Here is a 23,661-nt window from a genome sequence, read left to right as displayed (position 1 = left end):
AGAAAAACAAACCATCCACATTGAACGAGCAAAGCTCCCGCGGACTGGGGGGGTTTCCAGCTTCCGAAAGGGAAAGGGAAAAGACAACTTTCCTTGGGGGAGGGGCAGATATTTTCGACTCAACCTTCGGGAAACGAACGATTTGTTTGTTTGTTTTGGAAATAGCAACTGGTCTGTGCTACCTAACGCGAAGCTGAATTTCCTCTCGGTTTATAGATTCCTCGCGGCAAAGCCAGAGAAGGTCAGAAATCGGGAAACGCCTGAGGAGTGGGAGAAAACATCTCTTTGATTTCTGTAGCCCAGTCAACAAAAAATGAGCATTTGCGCTCGTTACCCGCGCTACTTTTTGGCCTCGATGGTTATTGATGGCTCTTCCGTGAATGAATGTGGCTATTAACTTTGTCAAGGGTTTATTTAGCCTCTTAATTTACAAGAAATATTTGTTTTTAAGCAGTTTTCCTTTAAAAAAAGCATCTTTGATGTATAGCTCTGCGTCCTGGCCCTGTAGCTGTCTCCTGGTGTAGTTAGTGAAACAGGAGGAAATTGCAACCGCGCAGGTTTGAGGTTCCAAGGTGTATTTTTAAAATGCAGCTAAGTGGGGTTTTTTGAAACAAACCAAATAACGCTTTGTATTTACGTGGCATCTCGTTTCTGTTCGGGGAATGATTTATTTCAGGCGCACGTGGGTGAAAATACAATGGATTCCCTCGGATCGCACAGGGTATTTCTGGGGTAGGAATCAGTTCGGAAAACCAGCTCCCGACCCCTTTAAAAAATGCTCTGATGCTGACATCTGACAACCAGCCCCCACCACAAACCCAGAGGAAGGAATCGCTCCTCCACCGTGTCCGTGTGAGCCGAGCAGGGGCGGAAACACCCGCAACTCGACAAATTAATGGCCTGATGGACCGAGGGAGACTTTTGTGGCGGGACAAAGGAAATGCGTCTTAACGAAAAGGGAGATCTGCATAAAGACAATGAGCCGGCGCTGGGGTCCGCCCAGCCCCTATTGTGCGGGCTGAAAGCTGGACACGTGTATGGGTATGTCTGGGGGGGCGGGGGGGAGACCACACGCCTGGCTGGCTGGGCGTCCTGTGTCAGCACCATGGACAGCTCCCCCTCCGTTGGCAGTCACTCCCTGGGCTTTGTTATGCTAAGCAGCACACCGGTGGCAACGGAGGGTCAACTGACGCCAGCCACTGCGCGGTGGGAAGCCAGCGCTCAGCCGGGCCCCCTTCCCCGAAGCCGCTAGATTAAAAGGTTGCAGCATCTCCTAAGTGCCGGGAGGTCCCGCGGCTCGGTGCAGAGGGGTGAGAGGGAGCTGTTTTCTTTCTGCCCAGGCGATCCGAGCCCACCAAGTTCTCCTGAAGTTACCCTGGGTCGGTCCTTCCTCGCCCAGCCCCGAGATGCTGCTGGAAAGAGTCCGAGCTAGTTCCGAGAAGGCAGCTGAGATCTGCCCCTTCAGCCGGACCCCAGGTAAGAGTCTCTCTCTCTCTTTTTCTTCCCAATACTGGACAGCAGAAACATACCCCTCCCCCCCACCCGGGCTGTTCAACTGTCCGTGACACTGGCGTGGTGGTCAGGAAATCCCACCCCACTCCGCCGTGAAATGGGCCAACTGGACGAGCCATGTCACCTTGTTCTCAGGAGGCGCTAGTTAAGATAAATTGCAGAGGGGAGGTCTCCGTTTGAAATAACAGAGTGGTGGGGGGTGGGGAGAAACCCCTTTATATGTAACCAGGAAAGCAGGTGTTTGTAACATGTGGCTCGTAGATCTCTAGGGTGGCTACCCCACACTGTCAGTGGCTTTCAGGGCTTGGGTCCCAGGCGCCTGGCTGCTTTAGGCTGGTCATATTTGGTGTGGCTTTTACATCATCAACTAGCAGGACCATTTGGCAGATTTTTCCTTGCCTAGAGCTGTGTTCCCAAGTGTTACAGTCCGAGGTGGGGAGGGAATAGATTCATTGCAGGCGGCATCTCCTGCTGGCTTTCTGCAAACAACGTTTAAAAGGGAAACAAAACGAAAAGAAAAGAAAATGTGTGCTGGGGGGGGGGGGTGGGGGGAGCCTCGCTCGCTGTGTGGGGCTTTGCCCGCCACAGACGTTAGGAATGGCTAATGAGCGGTATTGTTAGTGGCTGTTCTGGACAGCTGTAGAGCGCGTGTCTGACCTGGGCTGTCCCAGCTCCTCCATCACTCACTGCTGTCATCTGCCAGAGACCCGCAGCCGCCCGCTCCTCCCCTAAGCCTCAGGCCCTTCTCCAGCCGGGCTCTTCCACAGGGATGCACAGGTGAGCTACCTGTGTCCGCTGCTCTGGGGTGTCAGCGCGCTCAGAACATTGTTCCCCAGCGCCTACCCCAAGCTGCGGGCAAGCCCGCCAGCCCGGCCTGGATGCTCCTGCATGCGGGGGCTATTCCCGGGGACACTTCCACTCCCACCTCCCCACCCGGGATAGGCGAGAGCCCACCTCATTGCACTGCGCGGGAGAGGTCTGATATCCACTCGCATGGGAGCAGGATCGGGCCTTTCCACTCCAAAGGACAGCGCTGGCGAGAAAGAGCCACGTGTTAGGAAAAACTCGATTTATGAAGCCACCTCGCTTTGCTAACAGCTGTGACCCAGCTGATGTTGTTCATCAGGTGGCACCTCTGCCCTGGGATGACTCGAATATCTATTAACTAGGAAGACGAACCCCCCTATTCTCCTAGAGTGAGAGAAATCAGACCACATTTGCCTTTACATTAACTAGCCTGCCCGCTCTGAATAGGCAGCGCAGGGTTCGAGACAGCCGGATGCAGTGCATTATTATTCATATCTTAGCTGGGGGAGAAGATCATAGAATAAGTAAGCAGCTAAAATGATAAAACAAGCAGCTAAACTCTGTCTAGTCGATCTCTCCTGTCCCCTCCTCACACATACACTCGCAGCCAATATGGCATTCAATCTATTTCACAGGCTTCCCTTATTTATCTATTCGGTTAAAAACTGTCTCGTCCTTTAATAAATACCCAGCCGAGCTCCGATGCGTCCCCGCTCCAGCCATGCCCCTTTAAATGGATTATCACTCACCAGGGCACCGAGACGGAAATCTAGCCGAACCCCGGCCGCTTAGCTCGTTAACATGCACATTGGGGCTGAGTTTTAACAAAAGGGTTTGGAGATTTGTTCGGGTCCGTTTCTATTGGAAGAAGGTTCCTCAATAGGAGAAGTGGAATTCGAAGGGAAATCTTGTCAGGCCTAAGGGTTGTTTTTTTTTTTTAAATGTAGACACTTCAATTCAGCCCTGTCCCTGGACATGTTTGGACATAGCAAAAAGAAAACCTGCCTGATTGGAAAGTAAATAATCCAGGGAAATCCAGTTGATTTTTGCCGATTTCTCATCTGTTCATTTGGGTAATTAACTCTTACACTCAGGGGAATCTCTCTAGTTTTGTAACCTTTTAAACTCCTTCTTCCACTGAGTCTAACGGGTATTACTCTAACGAGTCTAACACGGCTACCCCTCTGATACTTAACGGGTATTTGACTCCAGGTAGCCCGATAGCTGCAGTGTACTTCCCGAAGAAGTTAGTGTACTCGCTAGCCTGGATGGTATGGGACTGAAAGGGAAGCGCGGGTGAAATCCAGCAGGAATGTCCCTGTTTAAAAGGAGCGGAATAAGATCTCTATATTACTTTCGTTTCTGCTTTCAGGTAATATACTTGGCTCTCTCCCGCCACCCTGGACTCTAGTCTGTTTCAGTAACGGGAAAAATAATCTGGAATTTTAATCCTAAAAAATGTACTTCCTATACGATGCTTTGTTAATTAGGGGTGGGGGGGAAATCACAGATGCACCGGAGAATGGAGATGTTCAGAAATCCATTGCTGCAAACATTCTTTGCTGGTGCTTTATTAATAGAGAAGCCCTTTTAGACAAGAAATAAAATGGGGGTTTCCTGTATAAACAGTGACAAATATTGTAGCGTTTCAGGGGTGTATCCAGAGTAAACCGCTAGCGGATTAAAATAGCATTTGCACTCCTTCCGAACAGCTTTCAACCTGCAAAACCACTCGATTGGGTTTGGTTATTTGGTGTAAATCAAGCGGATATGGCTGATCTAAAGCATTCATCGATGCCGTGTGATTGTGTGGGCGGGAGCCCAGTTCCTCGCAGAGCGGACAGTCTGTTACCCCCGTGGAAGAGCAAGGGAATTCCCGGGCTGGGGCTTTATCGGATGCTAGAAAATCAGAGATCCCGGGCAGAAAAACCCTGATCCTCCCCTTCCAGATTAATCCATAAACCAGGAGCACACGATGCCCTCCCCCCCCCCCCCGACAATTCCAGAGCCCTGCACTTGTGGGAGATGCTAGTGCAACGCAAGATCCTAACAACAAAAAGTACAGCCCTCATCCCTCCCAGGTAAACCCCACGCCTGGGAGCCAGAAAGCCCAACGAATACAGTTCCAGAGCCTGCAGTTAGCCGAAGGAGAAATGCTGCTAATGCAATACCCGATGCTCCAGACCTAAAAGTCTGTCCCTTCCAGCACTGCTAAACCCACATGCCTTGGCTCCAGGATGGTTAATATAATTCCAGACCACTCATCCCTAGTTTAGGCATGGAAAGAATAACAACGCACTCCTTTGTGTGGGTGTGAATTGGGCTTTAAGAAGCTGGGTGGATGCAAAAGCAGATCACACCCACCCACCCCTTATCCCCCTGCTCTTTGATAAAAAGCTAAGCTTATCTATAGCTATAGATTATACCACATGCCCTTTCTATCACTCCTCGGTCATAAGTGTTTCGCGTTTGATACCATTAGTGTCGCCCGGCTCCCTCAGAGAAGGCGATCAATAGGACATAAAATTATTATTAAAGCTTAAAAGTTGGAAATAACATTGAAGCATCGCACACCTTTCACCAAAATGCGTTTCATATCCTCGGAAAATGCAGGCAAATGGGGCATTGATTTTGAATTCATCTGCAGGGTACAGCAGGAGCACTACTCTTGATTTCCCCAGACACCTTTTGCCTCTAAAGATCAGTGTCAATAAAATTTATCAGGGTGTTGCCGCACTTAACATTTTATTGAGCTGCCGAGCTCGCCCAAAGTAAACAGTTGTCTTAAAAAAAAAAGAGTGGGGGCCACTGGACACCCTTATTAGAAAGGCTTCCTCTGTTCCCCACGCCAGGGAAATGTTAGCGTGGCTTGGCCAAGTCCTGGGATCCTGTGACACGGTGGGAAGTGGGAGGAGAAAGAGACAGGTTTCTCTAGCAATTCTGCCTACAGCTGCTCCCAAAAGTCCAAGCGTGGCAGGCCACTTTGCAAGCTCAGAGTCAAGGGAGCTGGTCCATGCAACTCCCGAAGACCTTGGTTTGCCGCGGAAGCCAATGGGAGCCTTTCCATGGGGTTTTGGATGAGGTTCCGAATGAAAGGGCGGGGCCTTTTAAAGGGGGGAATCGAATTTTTCGGGGAGTAAGGGGGAAATAGATGCATAGAAATAATTATAAAAATCAGATTCCTATGGACTCAAGTCCCCGCATCCCCACTTGTCCCTCTGAGACCAACGTGGTCCAAAAGAAGAGGCGAGTTAATCCTCCCAATAGGGAGTTCCTATGAATTAATGATCTGGCCCATTTACTTTCAACCTTGGGACTTGTTTTGGTTTTTCCCCCGCCCCCGCCTTGCCTTCCTGGGCAAAACCCTCTTCCTTAAAAAGCGAGGTTGTTTCACAGCTAGGAAGGGCGGCGCGATGCTCGCGGATAAGAAGCTTGGGCAATATTTTGGCCTTATTGAGGGCAGCCCCTTTACATCCCGACCCTGCCCTGGGTCCTAGGACTGATGCGCAGGGTCAAGCCCAGTTTGGAGTGCTTGTGGATCTGGTTTTCCTACCCGCTGCTTGGAAGCGAAGAGCGCAGGTGCCCATGTGCTCCAGCCAGCGTGGGCTGAGCCGCAGCGTCTGTGCGCTGAGCTGGGGTATCCTCCTTCCTGGGGGAGATGTGAGCTTTCCGAGCGGCCAAGTAGACATTTAGCTCTTCCCCCCACCCCATCAAACAATGCGGTTTCTTTTGCGGGTGACTGTAGAAATATCTTCCACATGGGACAGGAGAGGAACTCAGGGGAATGTCACTAGTGTATTTGCTAAATAAGCGGGGGGTAAATAAATACAAAAGCAACGCATTTTCCTGGGGGGGGGGTGTCTTAATTTGATACTTCCAGATTCGATGGGACCCCCCGCCCCCAAATCCCAGCTTCACCTGGGAAGTAGGCCCCGGCCTTTGCGTTCGCTGTTTATTCGGTAAGGAAAGTGATGGCTGTTGTGCTAACAAACTGCAGGAGGCTGTAAATTGCTTTCTGAAAAACAGAATCGACTAATCTCAGCGCTGCTCCCCCTTTCTCCATTTGCTCCCCGCTTCCTGCTTACGCCTGGCCTCCCTCTGCCCGCAAACCCACTGAGACAACCACAGGGCCCAGCAAAGCGAGCGTCAGATAAAACAATCACTGGGAAGCCCCATTGAAGTATTTTCAACGACGATCAGGCCGTATTCATTATTTCCCCCCTGCACACGTAAAAATGACGAATGGTTCCCTTTGCCTCCGCCGGCCCCTGGAGCCCAGTTGAGCCCTGCAGCCTCCCACTAGCTGGCGGTGATGATATTCCATCCTCCTTTGCATGGAATGAACTTTAAGTCAGCAGGGTTACTCCTCAGCCCTGTGTGCAACTCCCTCTTCTGCACTGCAAGCGCACGACACCTCCAGCGGGGTGTGGGTGTGTGTTGTGTGGACCCTGGATGGACTTGGAGGGTTCTCTGCAGAGCTGGTATATGGTCCGCTGCTTCGGGCTTGCTTGGGGAGCACAGGGAGCGCCGGAGAGGGGAGAGGGCGGGCAGACCCGGGCCACGTTTGGCTCTGAGACCCCGGAGTGGGCTGCAGCGCCCCATTTGTGCAGAGTTTGTGGCGGAAGGCGATGCAAGATGGATGCTCTTAAGGAACTGAGCGCGGGCAAGGACTGCTCCAATACAGAGATGCTCTTCGCTTTGCTGGCACAGAATGAGGACGTGCGCAAAGGTACAGGGCTTTTGGGGAGTTGCTGGGGGGGGGAAGCCGGCTTCTCAATGGGTCTGCAGACAGGTGATGGTTCTAGGGGATCTGAGAACAGGTGCAGCTGTCAAGATCTCAGTGCATTACGCAGTGTAGGAAGAGGGGTCCGTGCAAATGCGCACCCCTGGATTTGTACGATTAATTATTACTCATTATGACCTTTTATTTGAATGCACTTTTTTGTTGTTGGCGCCTCTGAACTTCTGACTCAACGGTAGGAGCAGGAGAAATGGAGAGCAGCCCCTCCGCCATTTATTTATTACACATCGAGTTAATTGTACGTCTGTCGTCATAAATCAGGGGAGACTTTTGCTGAAAAAACGCAAAACAGCCTAAGGCGAATTAATGGTAGAAAGAACTGCATAAAAATATAATTTATCTGTAGTACCGGGCGCCCATCCATAATATTTCGGCTGCCCTGGACCAGCTCCTTGCAAATGACTCCGGCGCCCGCGGTGGAAAGATGTCCCTTGCCTCGATTGATCACCGCTCCGCCCGGCAGGGATCGGTCTGACACTTCTCGGGGTGCTCTGCAGGGAAAGCCGCATTGAGAGCGGAGCGCTGCAAAATCCAACCCCGGGAGGCAAACGAAATCTTCCCCCGCGAGTTCGCCCCAAATGAGGCGCGACCGGCCCTGCTGCGATCAGTCCGGTGGCTGGGGGATCATCTCGTCCCCCTTCGAGCGGGGAGTCCCTGCGCCCTGAAATGGTTTGATCGTTTCTCTCGGGTGCCCTGCGGTTTCTTATCGCAGTAATGCCCGGGTTTATCGCTCAGCGGGCGAGGGATTAGGCGGGGCAGAAAAGGGACAGGGAGGTATCCCTGACATATGTTTTAGCTGCTTCTTCTTTATAAAAGCAAGACACGCGTGAGGCCTTCCCTACCGCCTAGAGCCTGGCCTCTTTCCTTATCTGTTTCACCAGCAATTCGGAGTCACCGCGGCTCCCTCTCCGATAGCCCAGCGCATCTTTTATGTCTGAACAGGCCCGATTTTCCCTCCCGTCCTTATCTAGGCAAAAATTCCCAAGAAGCTTGACGGAGGGTTTTGCCTGAGAAAATTTTTCAGGATCGGGTCCAAAGTCTTGGGATCTTGAAATTAACTATCCCTGAGCTGGCGAACTGTGTTGCGGCTTTGACGGGTTTTTCTGCTTGATTGTTAAATGGCAACGAACATTTTACTCGCTGGGTGTTGATAGTTCATGCACTTTATTCAGAGTCTTATTGACCCCGTGCGGGGGGAAGAGGAGAATTGGGTACCAGTTCCTGGGACACAAGTACAGTGGGTAGAAAGTCGCCACTTGGGCACTTTGAAAAGGGGCCTTAAAATAAATCGGAGCGAGAAACCCCAGGTTTCCATTTTCTTTTCAAAAAAAGAGTCAGGTCTCAAGAATGAACGGCGCCTTTCCCAGCAACGGGTCAGAAAAGTATTTTGTCCCTAAACAAATTCATAATTGATGACACCTGCCTGCCCAGAGCACCGAGAAGACGGACCTGCATTATTTTTGAGCTTGGACTAGATGACCTCCTGAGGTTTCTTCCAACCCTAATCTTCTATGATTGCCTAAAAGAGTTGCTTTTAAAGGGATAATTCGGTTCCCTGGCCAGAAGGCTGCTGGCTGAGATCAGGAGCAGGATCAGAATAAAACGGCTCAGCTTGCAGGCTCGTTTTACTAAGGGGGTTGTTCGCACAACCTGTGCAATTCTGTCCCTTACTCAAATCATTTTTGAAACACCCTTTAAAAGCACTGTAGGGCACCAGGGCTTTGCATTAGGGCCCTAACTCTAATGCACATTGTGAAGGGAAAACAACACGTCTGGTCTTTTCACGATGCGGGCTAAACAGTGTTTTATTCCCCGGGCTAATGATAGCCGGGTAAAGGGAGGTATTTTGGTGCCACCCGTGTTTCCTTGACTTGACCCTCTTCCGAACTAAAACACACATTGGCACAGGTGTATAAAGTTAGATCACTGGTTATTAGAGGCAACAGCCCAGGACTGGATTGTGCAGATGAGACCTGAAAAGGCGAGATCTCGGTTTTAATACAGCCCCAGAATAAAGGGGGACACAAAAAGGCAGACAACCCCCCCACACCCGCCCCCCTTTACTCCTGCACCCGGCTCAGGTCTAAGCCAGAGGAGCCCCATTTTTCTCTCCCCCGCCGCTGAGGAGAGGATCAGTATGAAAGCAGGGCATTAAAGTTTTAGTAGAGGCTCACAATGCAAACAAAAGCTAGATGCCGCTTCAGGCGCAGGGCTGGGGCGTGGGGCGAGGCTGGCGGATAAATAATTGAGCAGAGAGCTCGCTACCTGGGCTTCTTGAACAGCCGGCTGGGCCAGCGCAGCGCCCAGCCGCCGCCCCCGCCCCCCGGTCCTTGCCAGGTTCGCCCCGGGGACCTGCCTTGTTCACCGAGAGCGAGCGAAAATCGCCTCTTCGTTGTCGAGTCACTTGGGTACCTCTTTGAGGAGGCTTTGCTAGTTCTTCAAATGTCACCCCCAGCTTAGGTCCCAGGTGCCCATCCCGCCAGGGTAGACCCACGATCAGAGCGAATCTAACCGAAAAAAGAGTCCAGACAGAAATCCATCTTCACCCCCCCAACCCCCAGCGAAATGCCGAATGGATTGTTAGACTTTGAGCAACCGGCCCAAGAGCCAGCGACGGGGGGTTGCAAAGGCCCTTTCTTTTCTCACCAAGTTCATTCCCCGATGAATGTTTGAATGCCCAGCCTGGCTCTTGTCTGAGACTAAAGGAAAGACACGTACTTCCTAGTCCTGGGCAATACGCGCAGGGGGAGAGGACACTATTGCTCATTGCTATGGGCAGCCTAGCTAGCCCCAAGAAGCGTGGGTTCGCCCCAGCCCAGGGTGTAAGTCTGTATGGATCCCACGTGTTGCCATGTTAGCAGCGTCACATGCAATACACCCAGGGTATGGCCTACGGGCAGCGTTTGCCACGTGCGAGCACCTGTTCGTGGCGCCTGTCCCTGCTGGAAAGCGGCAAACTTTATTCCGCTCTGGTGATGCCCAGCTTGTTTCTGGCTGCCGGGAACTTGCCTCCCGAGAGCAGAACCTTTCCGAAGCAGTAGGGGTCGCTACACCCTGTTGGGGTGTATATATTATATATTAATTATCCTTCTGATCAGAAGACAAACGTTTATTTACATTTTCAAGACGTGGGTCTGTGACTGTGGAGACCAAATAATTGGATCGCCCTCTTTGTAGTGTCAGTGGCTGCCCTGGTGTCAGGTATCAGATCACCCCGGAGATAGTCCTCAGGGCAGGATGGTTGGATGGACCATGACAACATTCGGTTATTGCTGGCAAATAAAGCGCAACCTTTGCTCGCACATTTCTTTAAAAAGGGGGTGACATTTCACAGAGCTACTGCATTGAATCTCGTATAAGAACAGACACCCCAACCCTTGGGGAAAAGTCGTTTTAATAAACACGGTTTGTATTGCACAGGCTGTTCTTTGGCTGGCACGCATGCACACGTACAGACTTGTCTCTCTGGAAAATATGAAACACTTTATAGACCAGTATTGGCTTGTGCAGGAGGTCAGACTAGAGGGTGGTCAGTTCTGGTCTTAAATCTCAGACTCGACCAAGTACATGCACCTGGTTTATGTGTTCGTACTTCGGGATCTGTTTGTCTCAAGGCCCGGGCAGCTCAGCGTGCAGTGCAAAGGGGCTTTGCTGAGAACGGGCGGCCAATCTGGGAATGAATTTATTTCTTTTGACGAAGTACTTTAGATTCACCAAGAAAATTAAGACCGGGGATAAATCCACAATGAAGCCCAAAGCTCAGGACACGGACAAGTGTTGGCTGTCTCAGGAATCCCGGGGATTTTTCTGTGATACCGCGGCCTAGCCCGTTTATTCCTAAAACGTTCAAACGGCAGCATCCGTCGTGCAGCTAGTCACTGGGACCAGCAATGTCCTGGCGCTGAAATTAAACCCGGTGCCCACGTGATCGCCCCCCCCCTTTTAAAACTGACACCAGCGAGAGAAGCTGAAGTGACCCAGGTCTAAAAATAACCTGATTTAGTGAATTAAATCTCCTCTCTCCCCCCGCACCTCGCTTAGTTTGCAGCAGCCTTTACCGTTTGAATTGTCAGGCGTGATTTGGAGAGAGATCCAGGGTGGAGGGGGATTCCTGATTGGTTCGGGGGAAGGCTGTGACCAGGAATATTTGACTCAGGCCTAATTATAGGATTGGTAGCAGTGAGGGAGAGAGACAGGAGATGTGTGTAAAGATGGCAAACCCAGGGCTCCCGGGGTCAAACGCAGTTTAGATTTTTTTTCTTGGGGGAGGGGGGAAGGGGCGACCTGAAGGGCTACAAACAACAATAAAAATGGGGGATCCGCTCCCGCATGTAAACCCAGGGAGGACACTGCACCCTGAAGACACGTTTTAAGGACGTTTCCTCTCTCTCTCCTGGACTCACAATGCAACGTAAGGTTCTAGTCACTTAATAGGTGTGTGCGTGAGTGTGTGTGTGTGTGTGTGTGTGTGTGTGTACGTACACCCTGCAAGGCAGGAAATTAATTTCCACGAGGGTTTATATTAATTTAAGAGATTGTATTTTGTCTTAGAAAATCAGATTAGACGGCAAGGAGCAGAAGGAAGCAATATTCTTTGGCTATGAGACTGTGATTTGGGAGTCTTAAGCTTCCCCCCTCATCTCTCCCTCCCAGCCCCAGCTTGGGTCTTGGGGGTTAGACAGCAGCACCTTCTGTCTGACCTGAGCGTCCGCCAGCAGCTTGTGCGGAGGAGTGTAATTGGTGCTGGACAGTTGCTGAGAATATGGGATGCCAACCTTGGAGTCTAACGTTAGCTGGCAAGTTGTTTCTCTCTACTTGCAATGTCTTTGCTGTATTTTTAGGGAGGGGGGTATCAGATGATCAATAATTGTATGTTTGTTTCACGACATTTTTGCACATGGCTTGTTTTGCAAGGGGGGGGGGATATATTAGACAACACAACGAGCCTGTCAAATTATTGTTGTTGTTACTATGAATATTTCCCTGGGAATTTATTCCAAAAAACACAACAACAACAACACAAAAAACCCAGGACTTTTTTTGGCCAGTGTAATTTGTACGGGTCGGTTTTGCGGATGGTGGAAATGATGTTATTCTCTGGGCAGAAACAGAATCAAAATCTAATGAAGATAAAACTCGGTTTGCTGCTCTTCTGTTGAAATGACCAGGAGAGGACTCCTCTACCTTCAGCGCGGCCGGAGCGCCAACAATTGATTTCGGTTGCGGTAACATTTGTTTTTCGTTTGTTTTGTTTATTTGTTGACACTCCACGAGACCGCAAACGCTCACAGCTATGGGGATCCAAACGTGATGAAATCGGGCTCCGGCACGAACGGTTTTGCCTTGAAAAGGTTTCTCTTTTCCGACCGGCATTTGGGATTGTGTTCGGCTCACACAAAACGCAGCTGGGCTGGCTGGTCGCGCGTGTGTGTCCAGGACCCGGAGAAACCCACCTGCGGCGCGTGTGCGCCCCACTCGCAGATTTGCAATTTAACGGCGTTTCTCTTCTGCAATTCTGCAATCAGCCCGGCTCGGGGGTTTGTTTGCTTTTAAATGATTTTACCGGATCCGGAAGTTATACCTCCAAAATGCGGCTTCTCAGGCAGATCTAAAGCAACTGTTCATTCAAGGACATCACTAGAAATAATCCGGCGCCTCTTTTCCCCTCCTGAAATAGGAAATCAGAATGAATTCCAGCTCCGAGGCATTTGAACCCGTTTCTTTTCTGACAACCCCCCCCCCCCCCCGGTATTTATTGTTAAAAGGCACTTTCAGCGTCTCTGGGTCTTGAATCATAAATCCCAGAATTTCACACGCATCCCCACACACACGCGTTGCATTTGCCATGTTTAAAACCAGCGTGGACTATCACGTGATCTAATGTGTAGGCTTTCCCGTCTCTATTTTGACTCTGGATGACCTGTGATGTGCTGTTGTCAACACCAGGCGATTGCGATTTATCGTTTCAATGTTTTTGTTTTTTGCCCAGCACGGAATTGTTGCTGTAGTTTCTGGGCCCCAGGATGCGAGAGAGACACGGTGGGTGAGGTGAAACCTGTTATTGCACCAGGTCTGAGGAAGAGCTCGGTGCACGCTCCAAAGCTCGTTTCTTTCCCAAGCCGAAGTTGGTCCTTGTCTCTCCAACATCAGGCAGCTGCATTGTGGGCTCTGGGCCTGCCATGGCTCTTGTTATGTAGGCGAATCCCAACCTTCACACGCTGTGAAGTGTCTCCCACAGAACCGTGTTGTGCCTGTGTCTGAGAGCTGAGTTCATGCTCGCTAACAGGAGCCCGCTTAGCAAGCCCGAGCCCGAGAAACCGACCCAGGAAACGCGCCCGTGTCTGTGTGTGGACATAGAACGATTAGTCGGAGCTCCTTCCAGCAACTGGAGCTTAATTCATGCGCCGACGTTACCCCCAGATCTGATCCAATCCTGTTCCAACTGACGCCTTCCCAGTGCAAGGGTGGGATCGGGTCCCCAGTTGCTCTAGAACTGAGAAATTAAACCGCATAATTATGTCCTTTATCCCCCTCTCTCCCCTCCCAGAAATCCCTCTCTGTGCAGGCTGCAACCAACACATTGTGGACAGGTTCATCTTGAAGGTGCTGGACAGACACTGGCACAGCAAATGCCTGAAATGCAGCGATTGCCAGACCCAGCTGGCTGAGAAATGCTTCAGCAGAGGGGACAGCGTGTATTGCAAAGAGGACTTCTTCAAGTGAGTAAAACCAAACCAAACCAAGCACCCATGGAGGAAGGGGTGTGTGTGTGTGTGGGACGTGGCAGAGATTTTAGGGCCAGGACATTGGGGGGGGGGGGGGGGAGCGACTAGTCATCGGCAATGATTAATCGTAGCAGGGCCCCACATGGAGGGTGAATGGAGAAGTGGGGTGAGGGGTTTGTGGGGCATGGGGGGGTTATTGTTTTGCCCTCCTAGGGGATGCTTAGAACTCCTCTGATTTGAACAGGGCTCCAGCCCGTCCACACATCCCACCGACTAGCGCTGGAAGCAGGCTTTCGCCCCTTTGAATATATGGCTTCCTGGGAGATAATTGTTGCACCTGATAACTACAGTATCTGCATGCAGAAAAGGACCGGGCGAATAAAGAGGAAATCAGAGGCTGATTAAAAAAAAAAGTTCAGTAAAGGAGGGGGGGGGAGAGACAGATTTGTCTTTCTGTACCTCACGCCCGCCAGTGGATTTCAGTAAAGTTGATTAAGTAACAGGGGAAATCTGCATCTCAGCCTGACTTGCTTTGCAGCCGCTGCTCGGCGTTCTCCTGGCGGGGGCTCCGAGCAAACAGGCACCTGCACAACCCCGGGCCTGGCGCTGCCCTCCTTAAGCTCAAAGCGGAGTTGGCTGGGCCAAGAACCTCAGCGATCCGAAGCGAGACCCTCCCCTGATATTGACACGCGCGGGCTCCGAATATCCTCCGCAGCAAAGCTTAAATCATTCCCCCCAAGACAGGGGTCAGGCTCCAAATAGCCCGCGGAGAAACACGCACCAATAGAAGGCTAAGTCCTAAGCTTGGATTTTTACATTTTAACTCAATCGATGATTTTATGTATTTGATAGTAGCAAAAACAACCCCCCCCCCCCCCACCCGTCACTCTTTCCCCGGTTTTATCTCAGCTGCAATAAGTAAAACAGGACTTGCAAATTTAAGAGTCACGCGCCATTCCCGAGGTCAGAGCTCATCCAGCATTTGGGACCCCGCTGTTCCCCCCCCCCCCCTCCAGATTTTGCATCCACAGCAAAAAGGAAGTGAGCCCTTTCCTTTGTGACCTGCACTAGAAACCATCCGCAGTAAAGTCAAATACGGAATGGGAGTCGATTCTGGAACGCCCCCCCCCATACAGAATTAAACTCCCTGTAGATACTGCCTGCTGGGGACCCCCCCCCCCCAGGCGTTCACAGCCGCTTCCACGCCCGTTCTACCGAGCCAGCGTGTCCCCCGGGGACCAGGCGCGCCGCGTGTCCGGGCTTGGAACGCGTGGGGGGCGGTGCTGCTCCCGGGGACCTTCCCTGGGCCCATATCTTTGTCTTGCTAAAACGCCAATGATCCAGCCCCCGGTTTGAACTTAAACCTGCCGGGCTTCCCCCCTCCCCTTCTGAGCTAAGAGCCCCCCCGGCCCCAGCATATCCCTTGCCGTGTGAGCCCCTCGCTCGCCTCTCACACCGCAAAAGCGCCACTGGAGCCCAGGCGAGGCGAGGCAATAAGGTGCCACTCCGTGGAAGGCAGCTACCCCCGCCCTAGCTGCAAGGCAGACCCCTCTCAGCTGCGGGCAGCAGCCGGGCAGGCTCTGGATTCAGAGATCTCCCTTGCTCCAAGCAGAGGCCTCGCTTCAAGCGCCTCATGAGTGTCCTGTCCTCAATGCCCATCACCTGCTCAGGCAGAGCGTCCTTCCCAGGCAGCCACTGGGATTCCGGTGAGCGGGCCAGCCCCGCGGCAGGGCAGGAGTCCGCTGTGACGCGATCCCGGATTCACTCCGAAAGAAAGTGAACACGGTAGGAACCGAGCAAGTCCGACCGCTCCCGTGACACAGAACCAGCAGCAGCTTCTGCCCCGTCCTGAGGGAATCTCTCTTTGCAGTTCAATCAATAGCAACTTTCTGTTGGATTTTTTTTTTTTTAATAGGAGGTTTGGGACAAAATGTGCAGCCTGTCAGCAGGGGATCCCCCCGACCCAGGTGGTGAGAAGGGCCCAAGATTTTGTCTACCACCTGCACTGCTTCTCTTGCATCGTGTGTAAAAGGCAGCTGGCCACGGGGGACGAGTTCTACCTCATGGAGGACAGCCGGCTGGTCTGTAAAGGAGACTATGAGACCGCCAAGCAGAGAGGTAACTGGGCAAGTCAGCGTGGGATGTCCTAGCTAGCACAGTGCTCCGGGGAATCTAGAAAGATGGGAGGTTGTTCCTGGCCTCCCACCCACCCAAATTCCTTCCCATACAAGCTGGTAGATCAAGCAAGATTCAGTAACAGAGATGAGGGGAACTCGATAAAAGTGATCTGCAGCTTAGCGTGTCTCCTTCAAAACATGGACTCAAGAAGACAAGGGGTTACACCCTTGCACTGCTCGGAGAGATTTATTTTATTTTCCAAAATATAAAATCAGTGAGAGAACTAAGAACATAAGAACAGCCACACTGGGTCAGACCAAAGGTCCATCTACCCCAGTATCCTGTCTTCCGACAGTGGCCAATGCCAGGTGCCCCAGAGGAAATGAACAGAACCAGCAATCCATCCCCAGGCCCATTCCCAGCTTCTGGCAAACAGAGGCTAGGGACACCATCCCTGCCCATCCTGGCTAATAGCCATTGATGGATCTATCCTCCATGAATTTATCTAGTTCTTTTATTAACCCTGTTATAATCCTGGCCTTCACAACATCCTCTGGCAAGGAGTTCCACAGGTTGACCCGTGGGTTGTGTGAAAAAAATACTTCCTTTTGGTTGTCTTAAACCTGCTAATTTCATTTGGTGCCCCCCTAGTTCTTGTGTTATGAGAACTAGGGAGTCACCAAACTAGGGGTCACTATTAGCCAATTATTAATTACTTTCATCCGTCTCCTACCTTATAGCAAGTAAACCCTACTTGAGAATGCCCAGCACCGAAATAAATGAAAACACGTATTTCAGCTTGAAAAGGGTCTGTATTTTTGTATCTGGGCTTAGGATAGTTTTTTTTTTTGGGGGGGGGCATCCTGAGGCAAAACTTCTATTGACTTTATTGAGTTTTGCTTGAGTCAGCACTGCAGGCTGATGCTTTGACATGGAAGCTTGTGTTGCCATTGACTCCAACAGGGGCAGCAAGCAGATTGAGAAATTGTTCTTCCAGGGGTCTCCTCCCGAGCTGGGAGCTCTCGGGGTCTCTAAGGACCACACGCTAAAGCGATATTTTGATTTTGAAATTCTTAGTAAGCACCAGCCTATTCCAAACAAATGATCTTGTAAAGTCAGGTGAATTCATAGGATAATCATAGAAAACGCCTAAAATCTTCCCAATTTAGTAATGTTCCAGATTTCCAACGAGTAGTAATAGCCAGATATTTCAACCTTCACTGGTTTAAAGTAAGCATTTTCCATTTTCTGTACAAGTGGTAATGTAAATCGGACAGCTCTCTACTGTGGTAACTATCCGTCTATATATCCCTCCATGCATCCAAAATTCAAACCCCATTCAAATTCGGACATTTCTAAGTATTAGCTATTTATAGAGCGCATATCATTGCTGAAAGAGAACACACAGTGGGGAATTTTACACACACACACACACACACACACACACACACACACACACACACACACACACACACACACACACACACACACACAGTTTTGAGGTGGTTATTAGAGTTTCAGGTGCAGCTTTAGACCAGATGTTTGCTGATGCCCTAGAAAGCAGTTTGGCAGAGATCTGGGTAGCACAAAGCAACGTTAAAAATCTCTCCCTTTATAAGTATATTTGAGACTAACTGTGAACAATTTGGTTCTAGAATAACAAGAGGGGTTATTTAACCACAGAGTTAACGCTTCAGCCGTGTGTTATATACACACATCGCAGGTTGAGGGCCCAAGATAATGTGATCCCAACTAATGTGTCAGACCCCAAGGTGTTCGATAGGTGTTTTCCCATTCAGTCCTCCCTAAACTTGACTAGCAGATTAACCCGTTGGACCTTTTCCCGATTGCTCCAGGTAGGCTGGGGGTCTTCTGCGAGCCACTGGGTCTCTCACGCATCCCCCAGCAGGGGGGTTGAATGAACTGCACCGCTGTTACTTAATCTGATGACTGGAATTTGGGATTTCAAGGGGAATGTATTGCCCTTGTGTTCGGGTCGGCGCCCCTTAGTGGCGCCCGCTGGTCTGGGCGTTATGACAATCAGATCACACGCAATTCTGCACTGGGAACTCCAGCGCCACGTTGGTTTTGCGTACCACAGACACACAGTCCCCAAGCTCGCCGCTGGGGGACCCTATTCATATTCTGCGAACAGTAGAGCGTCTGGAGGGGAAGAAAGCAGAACAGTGAAAAAAACCGGTGGGAATAATTCTCAGGGTGGGAGCGGACCACAGTGGAGCCTTGGAGAATTATTGTGAAATTCGACTCTCACTTTTAGAACATGCGTCCATTCAGGCTAGTCACAGGCCCGATATTTGTACCCCATTGAAGGTCAGAGTTGCTGTTCAGGGGATATTTCATAGCCTGGCTCATTCCAAAAACAAACAAACCAAAACCAAAACCAAACCAAACCAAACCAGAGCGCGCATCTATTATTTTCAGGGCTGTAGCAACAAAGAACGTGCCCCCCTCCAAACATATGTCGGGCGGGGCCCCTCACAATGCAGAAACTGGAATGCGGTATTTATTTTGCCACTTTTAGGGGCCCCCCTTCCTTGCGGGCCCCCTCCGGTCGGAGGGTACGGAGGGCGCTCGCTACGCCTCTGATTATTTTGTATCCCAGGAGAAGTTTTAATACTAATGAAGATTTGCTTCAACAGAGGAGCAATGACTGTTTATAGTGTAACACCAAGCGCTCCCCACATCATTGCATACGCAAGTCAAAAAGTTATTTATTCAATAATTGCGTCTCAGCTTAATCGGTATCGCTTGCAGCTCCTTTCTTTATGGTTGTCTTTTATTTGTGTAATTTGAATACGATCTAGTTAAATATCTCTAGATCGACAATATTGCTTATTAAATGGCTACTTTCCCCTCCCGCGCTAAATTAACACAGGAGAATAACTATATTACCCCATGAAACCATAGTGGGTTTCGTTCTCATTTGATACGTTGCTTGTCCCTTAAATGTTGGCAAAGTGAGCACAGGTTTGTTTTCCCCTGGATTCCCCCCACCTCCAGGTCCAGACTAGTTTGAATGCGATCAAAGCCAACCAGGGCACGAAACCCCAGTTCCAGATTTTCACTCCTTGTCCTGAGCCATTCTTAAGGCGACTGTGACAGACTGGGCTCTCTGCTTGGCCAATAACGCGCTTTGTTTCTTGCCAACGTTTGCAGAGGCGGAGTCCACGGCAAAAAGACCCCGAACCACCATCACAGCTAAGCAGCTGGAAACCCTGAAAAACGCGTATAACAATTCCCCCAAACCTGCCAGGCACGTGAGGGAGCAGCTGTCCTCAGAGACCGGGCTGGATATGAGAGTCGTACAGGTGAGATGGGACAGCGGGAGCAACCCACGCAGGGGTCCCTCCTTAGAAAGCCAAGGGAGCCCCCCCCCAATAAATCGCTCTTATTTGTAAGGATTCCTTCTATATACAGGTATTGACAACAATCCATTTTAGTTGGTCAGATTGGATCAAGAAAACAGCGTTTTTTAAATTATTAAACATCTATCTTGTGGTGGCCATCTCTGTACAGACCCAGAGTAACGGCCAGTCCTTGTGCTTTCAGAATGGTTTACACACACACACACACACACACACACACACACACACACACACACACACACACACACACACACACACAGATTTGTCAGAGCATATTTGCTACAGCTGGGTGAAATGCTCCAAAATTGGATTTTTATAATGTGGGTCAAAATTTGAAATGTTGACCAAAAAACTGGGGGTAAAAAAAAAAAATCACAATTTTCGCAGATCCGCGCCTTCCACCCCCTCCCCTCTTGTTTTCTTAAAAAGACCGGTTCTAAAGCTGGCAAAAATTATTCACGTTTTGCAACGTAAACAACAAAAACATCGACATTTTGAATTTTGAGAAAGAAAAACAAACCTTGAAATAATTGTTCAGTGAAAGTTTCACAATTTCCTCCCATTTTGGGGGCAGATCTAATATTTGTACCTGATCTCTGTGCTTCTAGCTAGTCAAAGGCTCTGGTCCCCCAATGCACCGGACTCACAGGGGATTCCCTTGATTTCAGTGGGACACTGTGCAGGTACAGTGGTACTTCCCTGTGGCATGAATAGCTCGAAGAGCCGGTTGAAAGTTTTTGTCCTATGAAGAGTTTTATCCATTGAAAAAAGGTGTTTCATTGAAAACCAATTTTTATATGAAAAAAATTCATTTGATGCAAATATTAAAATTGTCATGCCTCTCTTTCCCCCCTCCCCCCGCCAATACTTTTCTCTAGAAAACTAGAAACTTCTCAAGTTGTTCCTTTAACCTCCTTTGTTTCGTTGGGCAGGTGTGGTTCCAGAACAGAAGGGCTAAGGAAAAAAGACTAAAGAAAGACGCTGGGAGGCAGAGATGGGGCCAGTATTTTAGGAATATGAAAAGATCCCGGGGGAATTCAAAATCTGACAAGGACAGTATCCAGGAGGAAGGCCCAGACAGTGATGCTGAGGTCTCCTTTACAGGTAAGAGGAAGAAGGTGCATGTTCTGGTTGGCACTACTAGTATGCTGCGGCGATCACAGGAGTGTAATTCAAGGCTTGAGCGAGATTTCAGGGTGCATAGGCCTCATGCTAACCCCCTGGACAGGGGTCAATTTCACCCCAAGTGCATTTTTCACCCAGCCTTCTTCCAAGCAAAGCTATTGGTTTTGCATCACAATTTCATTTCATTCTTTAAATACCATTTGCTTGCTAAGCATTTCCTGCCATAAAATAATCAAAGAAAACAAATGCCCAATACAGGTGAATTAAACTGGGAACATAAACACAAATACGTGTCAGCAAGAACTGGAGCAACCCATGACTGAGTCTGCATTCTGCTAAGTAACTTATCTCCACTGTGACTGCAGTGAGTGATTTAGAACTCCTCAGGGCAGGAGACAATTTGGACTCAATTGCATTTGAGAAACTAAAGGTGGAAGCTGTTTTTTTTAAAACGGTGTCACATTTGAAACCATCCAAGGAAAAACATGAAGAATGTCACTCCGGATTTGTCTGGGCAAGTGACCTCTGACATTAAAGGAACACTTTTCTTTGATGAACTTTATAAATGACAAAGATTTAAAAGCAAAAAAGTCCAGAACGATTGATCAGAATGTTTATATTGCAAATATTGATAGGAGAGTCTCTGTAACCCATTGGATTGTTTCTGGGGTATTCATATTCCATGAGTTATGTTCTGGAAGTGTTTTTATTTCAACAATTTTTGGGAGGTGGGGATTATTCCACTGAATTATTTTGGGGGTATTTTTTATTTTATCTCCTTGTTTTGGGCTGTTGCTCTCATAGGATTTCAAGTTTCTTTGGAGGAGAGATGTCACTCTGTCATCTGTATTGACAGACCTTCCCTCAAGCTTTGATGCAATAGAGCACTTAACCACATGCTTAACTTTAAGCAAGAGTAGTTGCCCTTGACTTCAAAAGTGTTATCCGGTTGTTCAGTGCTTGCTCAGTACCATGGACACCTCGTCTTCATGGCATTTCTTAGCACAGCAATCAGTTAACTGCTCCTTGCTGTGATTCTGCCAATATAAGGTACCGAGATGGGCCCATTACCATAGAGTTCAAGAACCTCGCAATGCCCAAAGTAGTTTTGAGCCAAAAACATCAAGACTTTCCATTCTGAAAATATTGAAATGTGAGGTTTTGACATTTTCAAAATGTTTTTTCCAATTTTTCAAAATAAAATGTTGTTGAAGTCAATGTAGTTTTGTGAAAAAGTTTGATTTTGTCAAAACAGCGTTTTCCAACGGAAAACTCTTTAGATGAAAAATGTTCACTCAGCTTTATGTATAAATCTATTTTAAATTTCAGCTTGTCTATTGATTCCCTACATTGTATTAAATTTTCATGCCTGGTCCCTCATGATCTTATGCAGCATCATTAGTCTATATGAATATCCCATTACACAGTAACTAAAAGTATTAAACACAACTATTGATAAGTTTAAGATATGCAGGTTGATATCCTAGATAAGAGAGTCATTCTCAGTTTTTATGAAGGGTCCAATAAATGCAGATATAATTTTGCTGGTAACTAGAAAATATTTTTCATTTTCAAAAATGTTTTTAAGTGATCCAAATACACTCCATTAACCTATTTCTGATCACCCAAAAAACATTGCAATTTTAATTCCTTTTCCTAAGTAATGGATGGTTTTCCTTTAGATCATTCCCTTCTATCAGTGAGTATCATGGTAGCTCCTGAAATGATAGTGAAAATAGAGATAAATATAAGTAACGAGGCCATAATAATAATTAATAAAAGGAACACAGAACAATAGAAAGAGGCAGATCTCAAGAGCCTAGACTCACTTCTCCCTTAAACGATGTTTTTTTAAAAATAAGTTTATTTCTTATCTACATTTCATACATGTTTTTAAAAGTCCAAGTGAATTAGACTCCTGCCCCCATGATAAAAAAAAATCCCATTGTCTTGGCTGAGATCCAGCCATAGATAAAAAACAGAGGTAATAAGGAATTAAGAAATGGCAAGACCAACATAGCATTGAAAAGCTATGCAAAACATGCAAGTCCTCTTTCTCTCTCGCCATACACACCCATCTAATCTATCTATATATCCATCCATGGGTTTTAGAGTTCCACAGCAGTCAAAGTTTCTGATCAGATTGTCTCCAGCTAGTTTGCTTTCCCAATAAATCAAGCCCGTTTCCCTTTCAGATGAGCCCTCTATGTCAGAAATGAGTCACTCCAATGGGATTTACAGCAACCTAAATGAAGCTTCTCCTGCTTTGGGGAGACAAGCTGGGACCAACGGGAGCTTCTCTTTGGAACATAGTGGCATTCCTGCTCAGGACCAGTACCACGACCTCAGATCCAACAGCCCCTACGGGATACCCCAATCACCAGCTTCTTTGCAGGCATTGCCAGGCCACCAACCTTTAATCTCAAGCTTGGTTTATCCAGACAACGGTTTAGGCATCATAGCTCAAGGTGGACAAGGCGTGCCCCAGCCAATGAGAGTCTTAGGTGGGAATGGACCCAGTTCTGATCTCTCTACAGGGAGCAGTGGAGGGTATCCAGACTTCCCTGCCAGCCCTGCCTCTTGGTTAGATGAAGTTGATCATGCCCAGTTTTGATACAGGATCCACCACAATGTGGGGAAAAGACTTCAGGCTACTAAGCATCATCTACTGTTGAGAATAAAATATGGGGCAAAAAATGACTTCTGAGGAAAAAGTAAGATAGTTACATGGAGAAAGAAAGGCAAATGTGCTCAAGAGGCTGGCCAGCTGTGGGTTAGCAAGACAATTGACCAAGGAATCATGTCAGAGTGACTGGCTTAAGAAAAGTCCAAGTGAAACTGCTCAGTGTCTCTACAGAACACTCCGGAACACCAAGACTCGTGCTTTACAGAGCTGATAACGTATTTTGTTTTCTGTTGTCAGTTCATTCTCCAAAGCAATGACTTGCTTCATCACTTACTTACCCCACAAGCTTTTTTAAAAATAAAGATCTCATCCATTGTAAAAGAAGCGACAATGTCTATATTTCTACAGGAGAAAGGTGAACAATGAATAATCTCTTCACAAATTCATGGTAGAAAACCATGTACCTATTTCTCTGTTCTTCCAACAGGTTAAAAAAAAGCAGTGACAGAGTAAGGCTTTTTTGTTTTATTTTTGAATTTATATTAGCTTTTCTAAATTTAA

The 23,661-nt window shown here is 48.6% G+C and overlaps 1 protein-coding gene across 2 annotated transcripts; it reads left to right on the top strand.

Annotated features, from left to right (window-relative positions):
- The first annotated feature begins 1,406 nt into the window (after positions 1-1,406).
- LHX3 (LIM homeobox 3) lies at positions 1,407-23,088 on the top strand. 2 transcript variants are annotated; one of them, XM_065418855.1, is made up of 6 exons: positions 1,407-1,476; positions 13,668-13,839; positions 15,761-15,963; positions 19,141-19,292; positions 20,282-20,453; positions 22,670-23,088. In XM_065418855.1, the coding sequence occupies exons 1-6, from the start codon at positions 1,407-1,409 to the stop codon at positions 23,086-23,088; spliced, it is 1,188 nt and encodes a 395-aa protein (XP_065274927.1). The 2 variants fall into 2 exon arrangements, with proteins under 2 accessions (XP_065274927.1, XP_065274925.1); XM_065418853.1 differs by lacking the exon at positions 1,407-1,476 and adding an exon at positions 6,772-7,048.
- Positions 23,089-23,661: the final 573 nt, after the last annotated feature.

This window comes from Emys orbicularis, chromosome 18, assembly GCF_028017835.1.
Source record: "Emys orbicularis isolate rEmyOrb1 chromosome 18, rEmyOrb1.hap1, whole genome shotgun sequence".
Classification (NCBI taxonomy): Eukaryota; Metazoa; Chordata; order Testudines; family Emydidae; genus Emys; species Emys orbicularis.
This window is presented reverse-complemented; position numbering and strand designations above follow the sequence as displayed.

Coding starts and splice junctions, on each gene's coding strand:
- LHX3 (XM_065418853.1), top strand. CDS start 6,772: ATGGACTTGGAGGGTTCTCTGCAGAGCTGGTATATGGTCCGCTGCTTC. Junction 7,049..13,667: donor GAATGAGGACGTGCGCAAAG/GTACAGGGCTTT, acceptor CTCCCCTCCCAG/AAATCCCTCTCTGTGCAGGC. Junction 15,964..19,140: donor TGAGACCGCCAAGCAGAGAG/GTAACTGGGCAA, acceptor CAACGTTTGCAG/AGGCGGAGTCCACGGCAAAA.